This window comes from Carcharodon carcharias, chromosome 7 (genome assembly GCF_017639515.1).
Source record: "Carcharodon carcharias isolate sCarCar2 chromosome 7, sCarCar2.pri, whole genome shotgun sequence".
NCBI classification, from domain to species: Eukaryota; Metazoa; Chordata; class Chondrichthyes; order Lamniformes; family Lamnidae; genus Carcharodon; species Carcharodon carcharias.
In genome coordinates, this window is record NC_054473.1 from 26,403,478 (window position 1) to 26,421,246 (window position 17,769).

Sequence of the window (17,769 nt, forward strand, 5' to 3'; positions counted from 1 at the left end):
GGTCATTATATGGCATTTAACCAACACTGCATCTCTTTTAGAATTATTTCAAGTAATTTTTGAAAAATTATTAGCTGGCTATTCAGTAAAAGGTATTTGGTTTTCTCCGTGCTATTAATGTGTTATATCTTAAACTTAAACAAAGCCAATTACATTGGTATGAGGGGAGAACTGGCTAAAGTTGATTGGGTAAATAGACAAAGGTATGGTGGTAAGAAAACAGTGGTGAACGTTTAAAGAAACCATTCAAATGTTCAACAAAAATACATTCCATTGAAAAACAAAACCTCAGCAAGAAAGACCCATCCATGGCTCACTTAGGGAGTTAAGGATAGTATTAGATTAAAAGAAGAGGCTCATACTATTGCAAAGAACTGTAGCAAGCCTGAGATTTGGGAATATTTTAGAAACCAACAAAGGGCCACCAAAAAGTTGATTTAAAAATGCAAAAATAGAATATGAGAGTAAACTAGCCAGAAATATTAGAACAGATTATAGGAGTTTTTATTGTTTTATAAAAAGGGGAGGAGTAGCTGAAGTAAATGTTGGTCCCTTAGAAGCAGAGACAGAGGAAATTATCATGAGGAATGAGGAAATGGCAGAAGCATTGAGAACAAGCTTTGTGCCTGAGCAGAAGAGTAGTCTTTGTGTCTCAGAAGAAGACACAAGTTGCGCACCAGAAATAGAGGGCAACCTAGGAGCTAAAGAGAATCAGAATATTAGGGTAATTAATATCAGCTGAGAAAAAATATTGGAGAAACTTAACAGATGAAAATTCAACAAATCCCCAGGACCCGATGGCCTACACCCTAGGGCTCTTAAAGAGATAGCTGCAGCGATGGTAGATGCTATGATTTTCCAAAGTTCCTTAAATTCAGGTACGGTCCGATCAGATTAGAAGTTGGCAAATGTAAGACCACTTTTCAATAAAGGAAGAAGAGAGATAATTGTGAATTACAGGCCAGTTAGCCTAACATCAATCATTGGGAAAATGATGGAATCTATTATTAAGGAAGTCTTAACAATGCACTTAGAGAAATAAAGTATGATTAGAATATGTCAACATGGTTTTATAAAAGGGAAATCCTGTTTGACAAATTTATTAGAGTTTTTTGAGGATGTAACGAGTAGGGTAGATAGTGGGGAACCAGTAGATGTAGCATGTCCAAATTTCCAAAGGTATTTAATAAATTGCTACACAAAAGGTTAATAGGCATGGAGCTGGGGGTTATGGATAGAAAATTGATTAACGGACAGGAAACAAAGTGCATATAAAAGGGGCATTTTTAAGTTGATGGGCTGTGACAGGTGGACTGCTGCAAGGATCAGTGCTAGGGCTTCAACTATTTACAATCTATATTAATGACTAAGACAAAGAGACAGAGAGTAAATTATCAAAGTTTGCTGATGATACCAAGCTAGATGGGAAGGTAAGCTGTAGGGAGGATACATGAGGCTGCAAAGAGATATAGACAGGTTATGTGAGTAGGAAACAAGATGGCAGATGGAGTATAATGTAGGGAAATGTGAAGTTTTTCACTTTGTTCGCGAGAACAGCAAAGCAGAATATTTTTTAAGGTGTGAAACTTGTAAGTATTGATGTTCAAGGAGCCGTGGATGTGCTCGTGCAAGGAACGCAGAAATTTAGCATGTAGTTGCATCACGCAATTAGGAAGGCAAATGGGCATATTGGTCTTTATGGCAAAAGGAATTGGAGTACAGGAATAAGGAAGTCTTGCAACAAATGTTGAGGGCTTTGCTAAGACCTTATCTGGAATACTGTGTGCAGGTTTGGTCTCTATTTAAGGAAGGATATTCTTGCATTTAAGTTGCTACAGCGAAGGTTCAGCAAATCTATACCATGGGGACACAGTCTCTGGATAAGGGGCTGATCATTTAGGACTAACATTTCTTCACGCAGATGGTTATGAATTTTTGGAATGCCCTACCTCAGAAGGGTGTGGCTGCTCCATTGTCGAATGCATTTAAGGCTGGGACTGACAGATTTTTGGTCTCTCAGGGAACCAAGGGTATAGGGTGGAGTTGAAGCCCAAGATCATATTGAATCGCAGAGCAGGCTCAACAGAGTATTTCATGTGCTCTTGTGCAGGACCAGAATGTGCTGTGCATGTTCAGAACAGTGGCATCACTAATGACACTAGTATTTTTCTTCAATTAAAAAAATACAATTGGTTGAATTTGACCATCATACAATTTGCTTAAACTATATCTGGACAAAGCAAAATATTGGAGATACTGCAAATTAAAATACACTGTAACCTCTCCAGTCGGAAATGCTTGGGACAAAGACATTTCTGGATTTTGGAATTTTCTATATTATAGAATAATGGCCTGAATCTTTGACTCAATGAGTTGGCTGCGCGCTTGCCGAATTGTCAAAGGCCTATTAAGGCCATTTAAATATCAATTAAACTAATAAAATGAGCTGCCCGTCCAACCTTAAGGTTGGCGGGCAGGTGAAGAGCCCAGGTGGCTTTTGCATTTTTATGGAACCTCATCCACAGGCAGGATGAGGTTTCATGAAAGGTTTATAAATTGAATAAATGTTTTAATTAATGTTCATTAAATTTTTTTTCTCTTTATTAAAATTTTGGGAACTTAAACTAATCTCCCTGAGGCAGCTCCGTGCCTCACAGAGATTTCTGTGCTCTTCTGTGCGCAGGCCCTGATGCAGGGAACCCCCCCCCCCCCCACCCAGCCTGTGCACAGGGAGCATACAGTGCTTCTGGGTGCACGTCACGCTGGGCGGGCCTCAATTGGCTCACCCATGTAAAATGGCAACGCACACCCGATCAGGGTGTAACGTTGTGTGAGATGAATGTGGGTGAGTGTCCAGATGTCATCCCACGCTTGCACGATATTTCGATCGGTGGGTGCACGCAAAAGTCGGAAGCATGCCTGCCAACAATTAAGAGGGCACTTAAGCCCATTAACAGTGCAATTGTCTGTCATTTAAGTAGCCCATCCAACCTTACGGTTAGTGGACTGGTGAATTGGCCAGGCGGCCTTTACAGTTTTCAACAAACCTCATCCAAGTGTGAGATGAGGTTTCCGTTATTACATAAAATAAAAATAGAAATCTGTGGATGCCATTTTTATAATCTATATGTTCAGGTGCCTGATTGTGATGCTTGGACATTTGTTTTCTGATTTAAAAACCTTTACTTCCTGGGTTTTGGGTCTTCAGCTCCCTGAGGCAGTCTTCTGCCTTCAGGAAGCTTTCTGTTAGTGCTCGCCCACATCGGCGTTATTGGCCTGCCCCGCCCTGGCAGTGCTGAGCTTTTCAGTGTGTACTTCATGCTGGCTGGCCGTTAATTGGCCAGCCAGCGTGAAATTGCAGTCGGGGGCCGATCGTGCTCGGCGATCCATTTCTCGACCGTTCCCAGGCCCTCCAATCGCGCCCATCCACTGAGCTGAAAATTCAGGCCCACGAGTGTGAACCAGATATAAATATGTGCCTGAAACATAAAACAGTGGGAGAATCTTATCAAACACAAAAATTGTTTTATTTATCAAAATACTGTAAAAAGAAACCAAACTATGCTCTGGGTCTGCTCAAAAGCACTGCTGCAAACTTATTGTGAGCAGAAAATGGTGGATGATGAGGGAACGTGGTGACTGTAGTACGGAAAAGTGTAGCATGGGGTCTCAATGTAACACAGGACCCAAAATTAGCAACAGGCCCAGGCCAGGGAAAGTAGTGTAATTATTATTTACTAAACATTCAATATCAAAAAATAGAGAGCCATTTCCTTTCCCAGAAAGGTTGACAAGGTACCACGTGAAAGGCTTTGATTTTTCACATTAATTCCTACCTAATTAGCCAGATTTCCTTCCTCCATCATGCACCTTGTCTCTCATTGAAACAGCCAAAGGCTGTTGCCCTTATCTTCAATAGAAGCGGGACCATTAGTACAAGTATAAAGACCTTCACATTCTGTATTCCGCAAATTGTGGCAGGACCATGAGTGGCGAGTCTGTGAACTGTATGTGCCTGCAGAAAATTCCGGACAACTGGTGTTTCTGTGTTTCGGATTTCCAGACTGGAGAAGTTACAATGTATCAACAAAAATTGCTGGAACATTTCGTCGGTCAGGCAGCCTCTCTGGGAGAGGAAAGTGGGCTAATATTTCAGAACAATGACCTTTCTTTAGTATTGGGAGATTCTCCCAGGAAGAAAATTCAGTTATCAACAATCCAGTTTTCAAGGGAAACTGGAACTGGTCCAGTTGAGCTACTTAATCCCAGTTGACCAGTTGAGCTGCTCCCAGGTGTAAACCATGCCTGTGCCTGTCTGTTTTCCCTCTATTTCTTGTTTCTATATCTGGTAAGCATGCTTTATTTAAATATGCCTCCTCCCCTTTGCAGTCTGGTTAATTTTGTCTCTGCAAAGAGTTGCAGACTATTTAAAAGTAACAGTAATTTGAAAAGGTTTTTGAGTATTCTGCACTAAGTATCTTTCTTTGGGTTTGAGGTGCATATGGGGATGGATTTCCAATGTTGTCATTAACATTTGACATCAGAAAATGTGTAACAAAAATAGTATACATATTTCTCAGTATTGGATATATTTACAGGAGCAAATTTTAATTGGATCCAAGTGCAGAGTGTAAATTGATAAACAAGTAATATTGCCTACCAACGCACTTGCAAATATATCCCAACTGACTGTGTATATGAATTTTCTGATCAGGAATAATTGTCTTAAGTAACAGTGAAATTAGATAGTTGCTTCAAAGATTAGTAATTAGTTAATGCGAAGTCCCTAATACCTGAGCTAAATGAACTGCAAATTTTACTCACTTTTCTACAGTTAGGAAAGGACTATTGGATTACCATGATCTAAGCAAACTCTTTTGTGATGGAAATGCCACTTCACTTATGCCAGGCTATATAAAAATTTGCATGAGTTTCAAAAATTAAATGCACATTTCTTGTGTGTAATTGTTTATGACTTCAAGCTACAGTTTAATGAATTCCTGCAGGTTTCACTTCAGGAGTTAATTCAATTGTATCTAAAATGCCTTATTGGACTGTTGTGTAGAATAAACACTTCAATATTACTCATGCCTTTTGAATGCTTTGATTTTATGGTTGCACAGATTTATTTTCTCCCTTTGGCACTGCTGTCTCTTGGTTGAAGGAGAGAAGGGGGAGGGGAACAAGAAAAATATACTTGTCTCTTTGAATCAGAAAATAGCAACGGTAATCATTCTCCCTGACAGTGTGCTCACAGATATCCTCATTGTGTCATCTGTTTGTGACTTTATGGTTATACATTGAACTGTAGTGAAAACAATATATATATGTTATATATTTATAAAATAATGGATTGATGGCTAGGTGACGAATTACAGACTCATTGGGATCCTAACTTGATTTTGAGTTCCGACATCAGAAAGTGGCCATGTAATGTACTAATCCAGAATGCAAAAAGCACATATAGGATGCTTCACAGGTGTGGGAACGGTTGGCAACGAACAGGCTGATATCGAACATGCTCAGTCATAATGGATACTGATTTGTATGTATAAATTTATAGGAATTTGTAAATGTGATAGAGAATGCAAATTGGAATATGATTTTCTAAAAGAATCTATAGTTAAAAATGTCTCTGCTCTGATGTTCTTAACTGAAATGTCTTTAATTATGCACTAAATTTTATTTGTTTTTCTACATTTCCCAATAGGAACTAAATGTTCGTCAGCTGACATTATCCACAGACAAAGGCAAGTATGGCATTCTGCTAAGGGCAGAACCAGATCACATGGTGCTAGGAAAACGCCTGAAGGGAGCATTCAAATCTGTTGCAACTGCTATCAAGGGGCTCCAGAATATGCAGTTGGAGGAGTTCCAAAAGACAGGTGCGTATTAGGAAACTACTTCCTATTTGCAGTGGAAGGAGCAGTAATTTCTTGTTCAAAATATTGACAGCATGATTGGACTTAGCATTTAACATTGCGCCTAAAAGATATCTCTGTGTCAAACTGTAACCAGATAATTAGATATGAAGTACAAGTAAACCCTAGCATCTTGGAGCAATAGTACGTTACACCATTGTTTCCAGACTCCGTCCCTTAATCTTTTCAATACAATCATCAATAAAAGGCCCATCTGTTTTCTATAATATCTGGTCATAATAAACATCTCTATAATTGCTCACAACTGCAATTATTCTTTAACTGGCAGTATAGCACCTTTTGCTTCACTTGATCTGAGGAATATGATTTGAAATATAAGAGTTTAACCTAACTTTTTTTTCAATTTAGCAAAGATTTGAATCAACTGGAGGGCTAGTTGCAATATGTGTATTTTTGTAAATAAGTAAATAACTTGCATTAATATAGCACCTCCATAGCCTCAGAGCATCTAAAAGTGTTTTAGAGCCAATGGGATATTTTTGAACTGAGGTCACTGTTGTAGTGTAGAGAGAAAAAAAATTCTTGAAAGTTCCCATGCCAGCATTGAAAAAGAAATGTTTTAGACCTCCACTTATTAAGTTTGGGAAATGCTGCACATTGGAAGACATGAGGATTTGATCCAAGTAGAATTAGGCTATTTTTAGCCTCAGCTGCAATTGGGAAAATTTGCATTGCCTCCATCTTTTAGTTTAAAAATCTTTTAAAAATTCCAGAGATCTGCACTGAAGATAATCAATGTTATTGTTAATTTTACATTATGTAAGCAAACTTATTGAAATGGATTTTGATTAGATAGTGCAAATGTCTCTATTTGTTCCATTTCATTTGACATTTGACCTCTGTTTAGTTGGGTTTTAGTCACATATTCTCAAAAGCGTCACTTTCTGGTGCAGGGGAAAGGAAGTTAGTAATGCTAATTGTTTCCTTGTGGAAGTCAGTACATGGAGAAAATAATTAAGACTTGAAATATTTGTTTGAAATAAGTTTAATTCCTTTCACGAATCAGTTGAGATATTGGTGAGACCCTACATATTCAACATTCTATCAACAGGCACCATAATTGTTGAAGGACATGAGCTCCATGAGGAAGACTTGCGTCTTCTGTATACATTTGATCCAAGTACAGGAATAAGTGCTCAGTATGAAGCCCATTCTGATGCTCAAGTAAGTGTTTTTTAATTAAATGCACGGGGGAATAACAGTTGCAGAAGGAAAATATTTGCAGTTTTTAATTAGTTGTAAAGTAAAACTACAAGTACTAGCAACATTGTATTAACGTAGAAGTGTTAAAAAGCAACATAGGGCAGAACTTTGCCCTTGGTAGGCAGGATTGGCGGGGCAGGTGGGGGCAGTCAGGAAACCACCCGCGATCGGGAACGGACCGCAATTTCACGCTGGTGGGCCAATTAAGGTCCGCCCAGCGTGAAACGCGAGCAGCAGAGCTGAGCATTGCCTGTATGGGCAGGATGAGGAGGGGAGCAGGCCGAGCGTGAACCTCGCGCGAATGAGTGCTTCATAATCTCCCTGAGGCACAGAGCTGCCTCAGGGAGATGAAGCATTATTTTTTAAAAAAAAAGAAAGTGAAGAAAATAAAAATGTAATAAAACATGTCCCCTCGTATGATTCGGAAGCATGAGCAGGGACATGTTATTAATTCAATTTTAAAACTTATGTGCTTTTGGAAACCTCATCCCACCCGTGGATGAGGCTGCTTGGCCTTTTTGTCTGCCCGCCAACCATTAGGTTGGACAGGCAGCAAAAAATTTAACTTAATTGATTGTTCAATGGCCTTAACAGACCTTTTAATTGTCGGCAGGTGTGCTGCCGGCTCCAGCCCGCACCTGCCGACCAAACTTTGCGCGACTGTACATTGACGTCGACATGCTCGGCCGACGTCAGCGTGCATCATTTCACGCTCGAGTGGGCTGGGCGTGCGCCCGCCTGCCGAGCAAAATTTCCTGCCCATAGAAAACTGTTTTGCTTGGCTTAGCTTTCCACTTGTTTTTGAAATGAATGCTCGTGTACAATAAAATAGAGGATCCCAAACCCCTTCACCCATCCTCATTGTCCTGGAGATCACTTTCTGGGCCAGTTCAGAGTCATTTTCACTACTGCAGCTCTGGAGTTGCGTATATGCCACACTGGGTAAGGTTGGCAGATTTCCTTCCCTAAAGGACATTTTTAGCAATAATCTGATAGTTCCATGTTCACCATTCTAGCTCTTTATTCTAGATTTATTTAATTATCAGTACCAACCCTACTTTTTAAGAAATTGTACTTTTGCATAAATAACGATTGTAAATACAGCTGGTTATCCAGAATTTTGAGCAGTTTTGTCATTTTAGTTGTTTTAATTCTGCTCCGTTATCTTTTTTAGGTTTTTTTACAAAATCCAATGATATGATTAATTTTTTTAATTTAATTTAAATTCCTCAGCTGCTGTAGTGGGATTTGAACTGAGATCTCCAGACCACTCAATTATTAGCCCAGTAACATAACCACTATTTTAACATGCCTGATCATGTTCATACATACCCCACTTTTTAATAAGTTGTATTTTTGTGTAAATAATTAATAAGCGTAAATTTAGCTGGTAATCCAGAATACTCCAACAATTTTTGTCACTACAGCTGTTTTAATTTGGCTCCCTTACACTTTTAGACTTGAATATCATGTGGTTAAATTCACCAGCTGGGAAATGTCTTGAACCTGTTCCCGCTGCACTTCTGATGAAAGGTCATCGACCTGAAACATTAACTGTTTCTCTCTGCACGGATGCTGCCTGACCTGCTAAGTGTTCCAGCATTTCCTGTTTTTAATATAATCAGTTCTGATGTATTTTGCTTCTTACCATTGCAGCTGGAAATTTACTGTTTTCTACAGTTAGTTTGTACAGGTATACGTGAAGTATGACTTGTTGCTTGTTTTTTTTTTGTTCGTTTTCTCACCATCACTTCCTCTCCTTATCCCTCCCTCCCTTTGCCCACCATTGGCAATTGTGCCATCAGTCATCTAGGCCCCACAGTCTGATGTTCCTTCCTTTTAGAACTCACTATCTGCCCACCTCTCGCATGTCTTTTAAGAGCAGAGGGCCGTCATTAAAACCAACTACTTTGACCAAGCTTTAGGCCTTCTACTGTCAAATACCTATCTCTCAACCAACATAACGCAAAATGAAGTGAGCCTGATTCAATGCAACCTTATGTGCAAATTGGCTGCTGCATTTACAACATTATAAAAGTGATTACAACTCAAAAATACTTAATTGACATCCTGAGGTCATGAAACGTGTTTATAAACTGCAATTTCTTTCCTTATTTCAAACTGCGATTTCTTTCTTTCTTCCAAACGTCTTCCTTTTTTTCTTGATTATGCCTTGTGAAGTGCCTTCAGACTTTTTGTTTTACAGTGAAGGTATTGTGTAAATACAAGTTATTGTTGCTGAAGATGCTGTATGTTGTTGAGACATGGTTCATAGGATATGAACATACAAATTAGGAGCAGGAGTAGGCTACTCGGCCCCTCGAGCTTGCTCTGCCATTCAATAAGATCATGGCTGATCTGACTTTAACCTTAACTCTGCATCCCTGCCAACTCCCATTACCTTTTATCCCCTTGTTTATCAAGAATCCATCTACTTCTGCCTTAAAGATATTCAAGGACTCTGTCTCAACCACCTTTTTAAGGAAAAAAATTCCAAGTCTCATAACCCTCTGAGAGAGAAACTTTTTCCTCATTTCTGTCTTAAATGGACAACCCCTTATTTTTAAATAGTGGCCCCTGATTCTAAATGCTCTCACAAGAGGAAACACCCTTTCCACATCCACCCTGTTAAGTCCCCTCAGCATCTTGCATGTTTCAATCAAGTCACCTCTTACTCTTCCAAACTCTAGTGTATACAAGCTTAGCCTGTCCAGCCTTTCCTCATAAAACAACCCGTCCCAATTTTGGTATTAACCTAGCAATCAGAGATTAATACAGAAGGAGTCCATTCAGCTCAATGCATCTGCATCTGCTCTTTTAAGCAATGCAGTTAGTCCCTCTGCCCTGCTTTTTCCTCATATCCTGTGGCTTTTACTTCAAATATTTATCAAATTGCCTTTTGAACACTATTATTGAATCTGTATCCACCATCCGTCAGGCAGTTCATTCCAAATATTAACTACTTGTTCTTAAAAATATTTTCCCTCATGTCACCTCTGGTACTTTTGCCAGTTATTTTATATCTGTGCCCTCAGGATATTGTCCCTTCAGCTGTTGGAAATAGTTAGTCTTTATTTACTCCATGTGAACCCTTCATGCTAAACACCTCAATCAAATATGACCTTAGCCATAAGATAAAAGCAAAAAACTGCGGATGCTGGAAATCCAAAACAAAAACAAAAATATCTGGAAAAACTCAGCAGGCCTGGCAGCATCTGCAGAGAGGGACATAGTTAACGTTTCAAGTCTGAATGACCCTTCAACAGAACTAAGTAAAAATAGAAGAGAGGTGAAATATAAGCTGGTTTTGGGGGGTGGGGGTGGGGGGGTGTACGAGTAGAGCTGGATAGAAGGCCAGTGATAGGTGGAGATAACCAAAAGATGTCACAGATAAAAGGACAAAGGTGTTGAAGGAGGTAATATTATCTAAGGAATGTGCTAATTAAGGGTAGAAAGCAGGACAAGCAAGGTACAGATAGCCCTAGTGTTATCTAGTGTTAGCACTAGGGCTATCTGTACCTTGCTTGTCCTGCTTTCTACCCTTTATTAGCACATTCCTCATATAATATCACCACCTTCAACACCTCTTTGTCCTTTTGTCTGTGACATATTTTGGTTATCTCCACCTATCACGGACCCTCTATCCAGCTCTCCTTGTCCCACCCCCCCTTAAACCAGCTTATATTTCACCTTCCTTCTATTTTTACTTAGTTCTGGTTATTCGGACTTGAAGCATTAACTGTGCTCCTTTCAGCAGATGCTGCCAGACCTGCTGAGTCTTTCCAAATATTTATGATCTTAGCCATCTCTTCTTTAGGGAGAATCCCAGTTTCTCCAGTCTATGCATTATTCAAAGGAAACTCTCTGGGTGTCCTGGCTAACATTCATCCCTTAACCAATTGATATTTTGCGGGACTATGCTGACTCTGATGCTTGGACCAGCATCTTTCAGCCAGTGAGCGGGGGCGGGGCCCGCTCACTGACGCGTAAATTGGCACAGGGTGATGTCGGGTGGGCATCATTTACGTTGTCAGTTTGGCGGGCGCGCATCTGAATCGGACGTGCACCAGCCAACCTGTCAATGACCTGTTAAGGCCATTAAAAAACCAATTGCCCTCATTTAATGGACCTGCCCGTCCAATCTCAAGGTTGACAGGCAGGCTGGGAACCCTGGCGGGCTTGTGAAAAAACATGAAACCTCATCCATGGGCATGATGAGGTTTCATGAGTGATTTAAAAAATGCAGAATATTTTACAATAAAAGTTATGGACATGTCCCAGCTCATGTGACAGTGTCACATGAGGGGACATGGCAGGGACGTTTTTTTCTAATCTTTATTGCAAGTTTTAAATCGGTGCCCTTCTCCCTGAAGCAGCACTTTGCCTCAGAGAGATCTGTGCACCAATCAGAAGCACACCCGCTCATGCCTGCTCCTGCACTCTCTCCTCCTCCTCCTTCCCCCCCCACCCCAACCACCACCACCACACCCCCCGCCCCCCCCGTGGAAAATGTTGCCCTTGACGTTATGCGAATATTGTTCCTTACATGATAAAAACAGGAAATGCTGGGAACACTCAGCAGGTCTAGTGACATCTGTGGAGAGACAGTGTTAATGTTTCAGTTGATGACTTTTCTGCTTTTTGTACACCTCTAGCCCTATTTTTTTGTTTTGTTACTTGCACCATTATCACTCCATTCTGTTTTCCACCTGCACCCTTCTGTCATTTAATTTCTCCTGCTTTTTACCATATCATGGACCTTCCTTTTGCCCTCCTCCCCCCACCCCCCTACTTCCCTACCTCTGTATTTACTTAAACCCGTATCTCTAACTTTTTCCAGCTCTAATGAAAGGTCATTGATCTGAAATGTTAATTCTTTCTGCCCCCACAGTTACTGCCAGATCTGCTGAGTATTTCCAGCATTTTCTATTTTTATTTTATATTTTTAACATCTCTGGTTTTTTTCTTTTGTTCTTTACATATATTGATAGTTGTGGAGACCCTATTTATTGAATAGTTGTCCCAGTAATTGTATGAAGGCTTTGTTATCTTACTAAAAGGCCATGTTTTCTTTTAGGCTTTGGTTCTTTTAGATGTTACACCTAACCAGTCAATGGTGGATGAAGGAGTTGCACGAGAGGTTATAAATCGTATCCAAAAGCTTCGAAAGAAGGTAAGCTCTTTCCTGTCTCCTCCTTTCTTTTTCTTTCCTGTTGTTTTTCAGAAGGCATAGATTCCTTGAAGGAATGCAAAGCCACTAACACATGGTACTCACCAGAATCTCACCCAATTGACTATTCTTCCCACTTGAACCAAGACAGTTAATGTTGGGAGACTATCAGATTGTGGCAGCATCACAAAATAATGGAGCCCAACCCTGCACCTGCAAACTCGAGGAGGGAATGATGGATAATGAACCCAGGCTGATATTTGTCCCCCATTCACAAACTCAGCTTAACCTAGAGCTGCTGAAACCAACTCTAATCTTCAGATACTGTCTGTCAAGCTCAGCATTGAATTTGAACTGGGAATTTGTTGGATTGGCTTAGATAATTGCCAACTTAATTAGATGATTCATGGGGAGAATGTCAAAGATGAATTCTTAAACCATATCGCTATTAAACAATTTTCTGTTATTGAGACAATTGCAGATACATCGTGGTACTGATTTCAACAGAAGGGTGCATCATATCCACAAACTATGATATTCACGTGTACTATTCTGTTGAATAAGTACCAGCATCACTGCTTGTCATACCAAATAGATTGTGTAATCCACTCCCCCAACATCACCCCTCACAACCAACAGTTGGAATTTTTCACCCCAGAGGACTGTGTTGCTTAGTTGTTCAGAATATTCAAGACCGAGCTTAATGGATTCTTGGGGACTAAGCAGATCAGGGTTATAGGGAGAGGATGGGAGAGTGGAGTTGATGTAGGAGTTCAACCATGATCTTATCGAATGGCACAACAGACTCCAGGGCCCCTGTTCATATTTCTTTGCTTTTTATCAATGAAATACGGAAAATGATTGTTAAACTCCTGACAGCCAGTTGGTGAAGGAGGAGGCCTGAAGTCAATCTTCATGTAGTTTTAGATTTATTTACAAAGTGAAACACTGTACAGCTCCTAACTCTACAACCCAACACCAGCGTCAATAAGCATCTCTTTGTGTGTGCTCAAGTAATCATCTAATAAATGCCCTCCACCTTTATATTCTCAACCTGAATTTATACAATTAACAAAGGTAAGTAATTCCACAGTTTATAAATGCTAAATATCACAATCTGCAGTATGAGATTGAGATACACAATTTAAAATTTATCACGCTTCAAAATGCCTTACTCTTTCATAACCCACTCCAGACTGTTAACAGGTATATAATTGTTTTTTATATTTCCAGTATTTTAGTTATTTTTTTCCCCAAAGTAATTATATTTAATTGGTGCATGCTGACTTTTGCTTCTTAATAGTTCATAAAACTAGATTACAAAGTGAGCAGATTTGCATTCTTGATGTGTAGCTTAAAAGAAATAGTCTTGCGTGTTAGGGGAATTTTCTAGCTTTATTTAAATAGGTTTTAGTTTTTTTTTTACAGCTTTTTGTTATGAGTGAAAACTGGAGGAGTTATTAGTCTGCCTGAATCAACTTGTATTTGGTGGATGCTTTATGTCAGCTCATTTTTATCTTTTCCTGCAGGGCAGAAAATGATTGGTGTCTAAGCTGATTAAAGTAACTTCCATTTGCTCACATTTGTCAAAACTTGGGCAAGGTAGCACATTCTGTGAAAACCACAAGTGGTCCTATCATCATGAAGGCAGTTTTTTTTTAAAGTGGATTATGCAATCATACATATTGCTGCATATTGAATGCAATAATTATATGGGTTTGATCCCTTAGATTCTATTTGCAAGTCTTTGGCAGCTCTACTTTTGAATCCACTCTATTAAATAGCTTATTTCTTTTCAAAGTTAATATGTTTACATTTCATATCATAGTAATGATTATTGACATTTGCTCGCTATTAATGGTTACATGCCACAATGAAATTATTATGGTTTTTGTTGCAGTTGCATATTTTTTTAAATGATCTGTGCCTACTGGCTATTCAGAAGACAAAAAATAATGTTCTAACTAGGGGAAGATGGAGCTTCCAAGAAATACTAAATTTTGAGTTTTTTTTCTCTTTATTTTATGTGAACATATCTGATTATTTTAATAATATTGTTTACAAAGTACCTAGTCGCTGCATTCAATTAATGTGACAAGTGCAATGCTCCCTGAAGCTTTGCTCAGTGTCTTAATGATTTGGAATGATTTTATTGTTGATAATCTATCATATAATAGTTTTATTGATCAGAAGTGATCAGTTTTCATCCAAAGTGAGAACAAATAAAGACTTACCACAATACAATTCTCATAATGCCCTGATTTATTTTTACACTAATTTTGAAAAAAAATTATGTTTTAACATCTCTTGTTGCTACTTGATATTTTGTTTATAAGAATGCAAGTCTAAATTAATTGTTTGATGTAAAATTCTGCCAGGTTGAATATTGATATTCGAAGGGTATAAATTTCTATCTTTTTTTAATGCATAAGTATACTGTAACTTTTTAATATATTTTAGAATCCATATTTATTCAGTACCTTTTTGAAAAATAAAAAAGGGCAATTTCCCCATGAAGCACACCATTTGCTAATTTACAGAGCAAACAGTCGGTGTGCTTCATGTCTTCCAGCAATGTGAGATTGGGAACTTTTAGATGCTTAGCAATGTACCATCACTTCATGGTGCAGCACATTGATAATCAATCTGTACATTTTGTCAGTGCTGTCAATAACAAACTTGATCCAGGAACGATGACAAGAAATGACATAGGATTTCATAAAATTTACACTTACAGGCCCATCTGGTTCCCTCAGATGAGATCACTGTTTATTACAGCTGCCAGCCAACAGGAGAGTATTTGGACAATGTAATTCAGAATCACATTGACTTTATCTTGGGAACGATAAAAACCTCTTTGAAGCCCTACCCAGTACCAGTTTCTGCTGGAGTGATTATACAGGAAAAAACACAGGTAAAGCCTCCAATCTTTATTCTTGCACAAGTTTCAAAAGTATATGGTTATATTTGATATAAGGAGGAGATGTATGCTTGATACAGTATAGCATACCAGTCTTGGCTTTTACCTCAGTGAGGTTAGGCTAACCAGTTTTTTCACTCAAAACCAATTATGCACATACCATTATGCATATCCTATGTACACAATGAAGCCTTTGTTCTGTTAATAGATTTCTTTGTAATTGTTAAATATAGTATTTTTATAGTTTTTCATAAGGTGCATTACAATTTATTTTAAGAATCTATCGAAGATGAGAAGAGACTCTTCCTGCAATTGAGCCTCATTGCATGATTGACCAAGGAGCAGGATTCTATTTTATCCAGCCATAGATAATTATATTATGCAGGATATTAACTGTTAATGATAGGATGGAAAAAGTAAAGCATTTTTAATATTGCATGATGTGAATTTAACTTGTTAGAAAACAGGAAGAAAGAAAATTAGAAATTTGTCAGGTCATTCTCGTGAAGTGACTGAAAGGGAATAGTCCAATGCATCTTGGAACAGCTCATTTGCTTTATCGAGGACTGAAACTTTGAATCAGTCTGGGTGCCAAATGGAGCTGCCAGATATCCACAAACAGTTTTGAAAGAAGGATTAAAATCCTTTTCATTTTGTGTTTCTAATAAACATTTTTCATAGTAGAAATTTGGCTTGTAACAATCTGCCCTTTTTAAAAGTAAGTGCTAATGATTGTTGGGGAAAATTGTGCTGGAAGTCAAATCAAGAGATATAACCTTTATTCTTCTCTTGTTGGCAGCTGAAGGGTTCAAATCTGGATTTGACTCTTGTGAAAGGAAATTCAACTGTTAGTTCTCCAGTTTTGGGCCTTGCCTGTGCATATATCAATCTCAAGGTTTCTGTAGATGGAAAAAAGCAAGGTAAGAACTAGCAATGTTATATTTTTGTAAACAACATGCTATGTATTTATATAAAAATACCCTACACTTTGCATCGTTGTTTAGACATGGTTGTAAGATTCAAATCATTCTTCTTCATGGCTTGGAAATCTTAAGCAAGCAATAGGAGGGTTGCGTAAGCAAGATTAAGCATCAAGCTGTAAAGTGGTTTTGTGACAAAAAGGAGAACGGTTGTTGGAGAAGGTGGGCTTCGACATCAAATTAATTATTTCTGATCAGCCTAGAATGAGTGTCAGTAATGTGGCAGGTCTTTTGTTAAATCTTACATGAGGATCTGCTTTAAGTAATTGGTAATGAGTAAACCTCGTGTGTGATATTGACCTTGGACATATCATGCCATCTGAGAAGTTGTAAGGTGTCTTACATTGGTCCGACAACTACACTGAGGGTAGATGTTCACTAAATAGCTGATGACAAAATATTGAAGGTAGGGATTACTACTGCTAGAAGATATTACAAGGATGCCAAGTTTCCAATGGGCACTGCATATGATCAATGCTATGATCAGGAGGTTGGTGACAAGCCACCCGCATATTTTCTGACGAGTTGTGTTCAACGTGCTGCTGAGTTGCTTGTAGTTCCTATATGCCTAAGCAAGGCTGAAGATCATGTTTGTCAGCAACTACCCTGAGGCAGGCTAAGAAAAGCATTCCATCTACCATCTTCAGCATTCACTCCATCCACCGCTAACATGCAGTGGCAGCAGTATGTACTATCTACAAGATGCACTGCAGCAACTCACCAAGGCTCCTTTGACAGCACCTTCCAAACCCATGAACCCCACCACCTAGAAGGGCAAGGGCAGCAGATGCATGGGGAACACCACAACCTGCAAGTTCCCTTCGAAGCCACGCACCATCCTGACTTGAAACTATCACTGTTCTTTCACTGTCGCTGAGTCAAAATCCTGGAACTCCCTCCCTGGCAGTACCTAAAGCACATGGACTGCAGCAGTTCAAGAAAGCAATTCACCACCGCCTTCTCAAGGGCAATTAGGGATGGGCAATCCAGCGATACCCACATCCTGTGAAGGAATGGAAAAAAGCTCTCTTTTGATTTGAGTTGACTTCAAAGATTGGAACAGAGTTGATTCTGTATAGCAAACTCAATAATCTGATACCTGAGCCAGGCAGGACACAGTATTTCAATGCAAGGTTTGATTTTGACCAGGCAGCCTGATTTAATTAACTACACTTGGAGGAGTAGACCTGACAATGGATGCTGGGATTCTTCCAGCTGCACTCGGGGTAATTCTGCAAGTCAATGCTGTAATGAATAGACACACAAGCTTATCAGTCCATAGATTTGGTCATTTAATCTCCATGAATACCCATGAGTGCATTTAAATCCCTAAAACTTTGACCCTTGGCAGACTGCAACTAAATTGTGTCAGCTTAAATAAATGGGATAGGTCCACTTGGGGCTCGTATGTGGACCCCACATCAAGTCAATAGAGTATCAGCTTTACAAATTTTATTTCCTCTGTGGATTTCTCAAAAGTTGGATTTGTAGACACATTATGATGAGTTAATGCAACTGTCAGAAACAGTGCTGACCATGAAAAGACTTACGTCA

General features: G+C 39.0%; 1 protein-coding gene across 6 annotated transcripts in view; it reads left to right on the plus strand.

The window, feature by feature from the left end:
• The window catches only part of iars1 (isoleucyl-tRNA synthetase 1), a 188,795-nt gene that overhangs the window by 140,326 nt on the left and 30,700 nt on the right, over positions 1-17,769 (plus strand). For all 6 annotated transcript variants that reach the window (XM_041191113.1, XM_041191110.1, XM_041191109.1 and 3 more), the window contains 5 exons: positions 5,711-5,885; positions 6,994-7,106; positions 12,223-12,318; positions 15,053-15,229; positions 16,035-16,155. In XM_041191113.1, coding sequence (XP_041047047.1) covers positions 5,711-5,885; positions 6,994-7,106; positions 12,223-12,318; positions 15,053-15,229; positions 16,035-16,155 — 682 coding nt within the window. The remainder of the gene's footprint in view (positions 1-5,710; positions 5,886-6,993; positions 7,107-12,222; positions 12,319-15,052; positions 15,230-16,034; positions 16,156-17,769) is intronic.